Source organism: Tarenaya hassleriana, unplaced genomic scaffold (genome assembly GCF_000463585.1).
Source record: "Tarenaya hassleriana unplaced genomic scaffold, ASM46358v1 Cleome8, whole genome shotgun sequence".
Taxonomy (NCBI): domain Eukaryota; kingdom Viridiplantae; phylum Streptophyta; class Magnoliopsida; order Brassicales; family Cleomaceae; genus Tarenaya; species Tarenaya hassleriana.
Window position 1 is genome coordinate 2,891,425 of NW_010970490.1, and position 3,343 is coordinate 2,894,767.

Below are 3,343 nucleotides of genomic sequence, written 5' to 3' on the forward strand. Positions count from 1 at the left end.
GAACTAATCCATACCCTAAAACAGATTGGGATATCAAGAGCCATATGATGCTATGGATCTGGAAGAGCCATATAGAGGATTTATGAGCCACCATATAAGGGCAAAACCATATTCTAAAAGACATAAATATACGCAAGGAAACAACCTAACCTTTTCTCCCCCAGCACTAAAAAAAACTTAGTTACAGCCCAACAGAGCGAGTATCCAAAAACCAACTTTGAGATGAGCCAACTCTAGAGATTAAAAGCATGGAAAAAACAATTGGATGCTTAAGCCTTACCTTGATAGTGTCATAGTGGTTCCACCCAACCTCAGAGGAAAGGTGACCCAGCAGGCAGTATTTGTGGCCAGCTTGAAGCCTCAGGACCCTAATTTGGTTGACATAAAAAGGAAAAAAAACAGCAAGAATTTTAAATTAGGAGTTAGAAAAAACAAATAAAATGGAGAAGGACATGATTAAATTTTTTTTTAAAAAAAGGACGAACTTGAGAGCGTCTGGGATGACCATCCTCTTTATCTTGTCATATGGAGGAGGGACACCTTCAAACACCTTCAAGCGGGCAAGAGCAGCAGCTCCTCGCTTGGTCTTGTGGGGAATCATGCTGCGATCCAGAAAGTACAAACACCTCTATAAGATTAATCCAAACCCCAAAAAATTTTACCGATTAAATTCCAGTCAGAATTCATTCCATCACAGATTGTATGCAAATATCCAGCCATCTGGACCTGCCAATTTGACATGATTACCCGAGCAGCTACGCAACGAAATATAGTGTTCAAGACTCCGAAATAGAACGAACAATCTAAACTCTTGACGAAGCAGTAATCAAGTGATGTCCTAAAGCTCACAGAAATACAGAGTCCCCTAAAATGCACAATACAAGAAGGCGAAGAACACTCAAGATTGCTACTAACAACCATTTAATTACACTAGAAAAACGACACTCGAACGGAAGCAGATGAACGAAAACACACATATCACAGCAACACATCCAACATGCGAGAGAGAGAGAGAGATCGATGAACGAACCCACGGACAGTTCGCCAGAAGATCTTGGACGGAGCACGGAAGTGGATCGGACCGTGCGAGGGCTTTGTGTTCATGCGCTTGCGGAGGAAACGCATGTATTTCATCTTCTGTCGGACAAGTCCGCCGGAGAGACAGATCTCTTCGCACCGAACGACCACAACCTTCTGGCCATTGAGGAGCTCCTTAGCCACGATCGAAGCCAAGCGTCCGAGCATGTGATGACGCGCGTCGACCACAACGCGCTTCGCGCATATCCCTGAACCAGACACCATTTCTGCTCGTCCTGTTTTGGCGGCGACTAATTCCCTCTTCTCCGGCACAAAGGTTGAAACGATAGTGTATATATTTGAGGAAAGCTTTCAAATTAGGGTTTTTAGGGCATTTCTGTCAAGCGAAAGTTTGCCACGTCATAGACCAATATTTGGGCTTATGATGGGCTTCGATGGCCCAATGTCAGAAGGCCCGTTATTGATCCGAAAATATATTTTATATAAACTATTGTAAACTTTTATTTATACCAATTACATGAACTTAATTTTAATATATAAATAAATCATTATATTGAATTATGGATTGATATCTGATGATTCATGCTTTTTAAAATTTTATTTTTAAAATTCACAATATTAAACGAAAACAATGTTACATATGTAATAACACATCAGCAACCATAATAATACCTAACTATTTTTATTTGATTAAAAATTAAATATTTATTTTAAAATATATGTAAAAAAACAATGCGTTGATATATTGGTCGTATAAAATAATTTCAAAACTTGTGGTTCCGAAGAAAAAAATCTTTGGCATATATCATTATGTCAACTATATATGATGTGACATAAATAATAGATTATATTTCCTTTTAGTCTCTCGAATTTTCAACGAAAGGTTTTGGAATTAAATAATATAATCTTGTTCGGATTTTTTGCAATTTTAAATATTAAAAAATACATTTACCAATGAAGAAAAACAAAAGAATGATAATAATATATAGTATTAATTATTTCTACTGTGCTCTAAGAAATTAAAAGGAGTCTTGAAATTTCTCGGAAGCAAAAGCGTTGAATTTCATTTATTTATTGTTTCGTCCGCCGGAGAGATGGGAGGAGACGACAAAGTGTTCACCTTGGCGGAGGTTTCGGAACACAGCACCAAACACGACTGTTGGCTCGTCATCGACGGCAAGGTCCGAATCTCTCTCTCTCTCTCCGCTCCTCTTTTGTTTCGTAAGCTCGATCGAAATCCGATTCCCCTTTTCCTCGTGATTGTTGTTGTTCGATCTGGGTTTCTGCAACTGTCTCATCGTGAGCATGTCAGCGTTTGGTTTCGTCGAGTGGCTCCTTTGTCGGATCTGTTATTCGGCTGATTTGCATGTCTCGCCTCTGATTCCGGCTTTCTCTGCATCATCTTCTTCCTCGGTTTCCATGTTCGGTTTAGAAACCTGTAGTTTTGAATGCTTTAGATTTACGATCTGTGATTTCTATGGCACTGTCAGATTGTTTGGGCTGCCCCAAATTCCGGGTTCTACGGTGGAGATTTGTGTTTGTTCGCTAAGCCTCATCAAATTCGAAATGGATCCGTTTTGTAAATCTAGTTCATGCTTGACTTTCAACGTGATCGGATTCACCAAAAGAATCTACTCGATTCCTTTCTGTGCATCAGGACCAAGCAACTTAAACATGTTTTTTGCCCTTGCTTCCGCTACATACCTTCGGACAGCACCTTATAATTTGTCTGTTCATCGATGAGGATTGAGGGGAGATCATGCCACATCTACGCTTTTGTCATGATTGGATCTACGGAATTGGCTAACTACCATTCTACCTGCAGCTGTATTTGTATTATGAATAATTATATGTAATGGAGCATTGTGTCTGTGATGGATGGAACAGGTCTATGATGTGACAAAGTTCTTGGATGACCATCCCGGTGGCGACGAGGTCCTGTTGTCTGCCACAGGTAAGATGATGATCACAAGTTTTGAACTTTTGCTACTCTTGCAGTGCCTTGTAATGAAATCACTAACCTTTTTCTCAACGCTGATTTGGTTTGCAGGGAAAGACGCTACGGATGATTTTGAGGATGTGGGTCACAGTACAACGGCAAAAGCCATGCTGGATGAATACTACGTGGGTGACATAGACTCGGCCACGATCACAACCAAGACCACCAAGTATACACCCCCGAAGCAGCCTCAGCATAACCAGGATAAGACCCCGGAATTCATCATTAAGATCCTTCAGTTCCTTGTCCCTCTTCTCATCTTAGGCTTGGCTCTCGGCATTATCTGGACCTGCCAATTTGACATGA

The 3,343-nt window shown here is 40.4% G+C and overlaps 2 protein-coding genes across 2 annotated transcripts in view; one reads left to right on the top strand and one right to left on the bottom strand.

The window, feature by feature from the left end:
- LOC104802671 (60S ribosomal protein L13a-1) overlaps positions 1 to 1,354 on the bottom strand; it is a 1,937-nt gene extending 583 nt beyond the window's left edge. The window contains exons 1-3 of the mRNA XM_010526385.2: positions 1,031 to 1,354; positions 486 to 602; positions 281 to 368 (exon numbers count right to left, since the gene is read on the bottom strand). Coding sequence (XP_010524687.1) covers positions 281 to 368; positions 486 to 602; positions 1,031 to 1,302 — 477 coding nt within the window. The 5' untranslated portion in view covers positions 1,303 to 1,354. The remainder of the gene's footprint in view (positions 1 to 280; positions 369 to 485; positions 603 to 1,030) is intronic.
- Positions 1,355 to 2,059: 705 nt separating this feature from the next.
- Positions 2,060 to 3,343, top strand: part of LOC104802674 (cytochrome b5) — a 1,523-nt gene continuing 239 nt past the window's right edge. Inside the window, exons 1-3 of the mRNA XM_010526387.1 lie at positions 2,060 to 2,219; positions 2,926 to 2,992; positions 3,089 to 3,311. Of these exons, the coding sequence (XP_010524689.1) occupies positions 2,133 to 2,219; positions 2,926 to 2,992; positions 3,089 to 3,311 (377 nt within the window). The 5' untranslated portion in view covers positions 2,060 to 2,132. The remainder of the gene's footprint in view (positions 2,220 to 2,925; positions 2,993 to 3,088; positions 3,312 to 3,343) is intronic.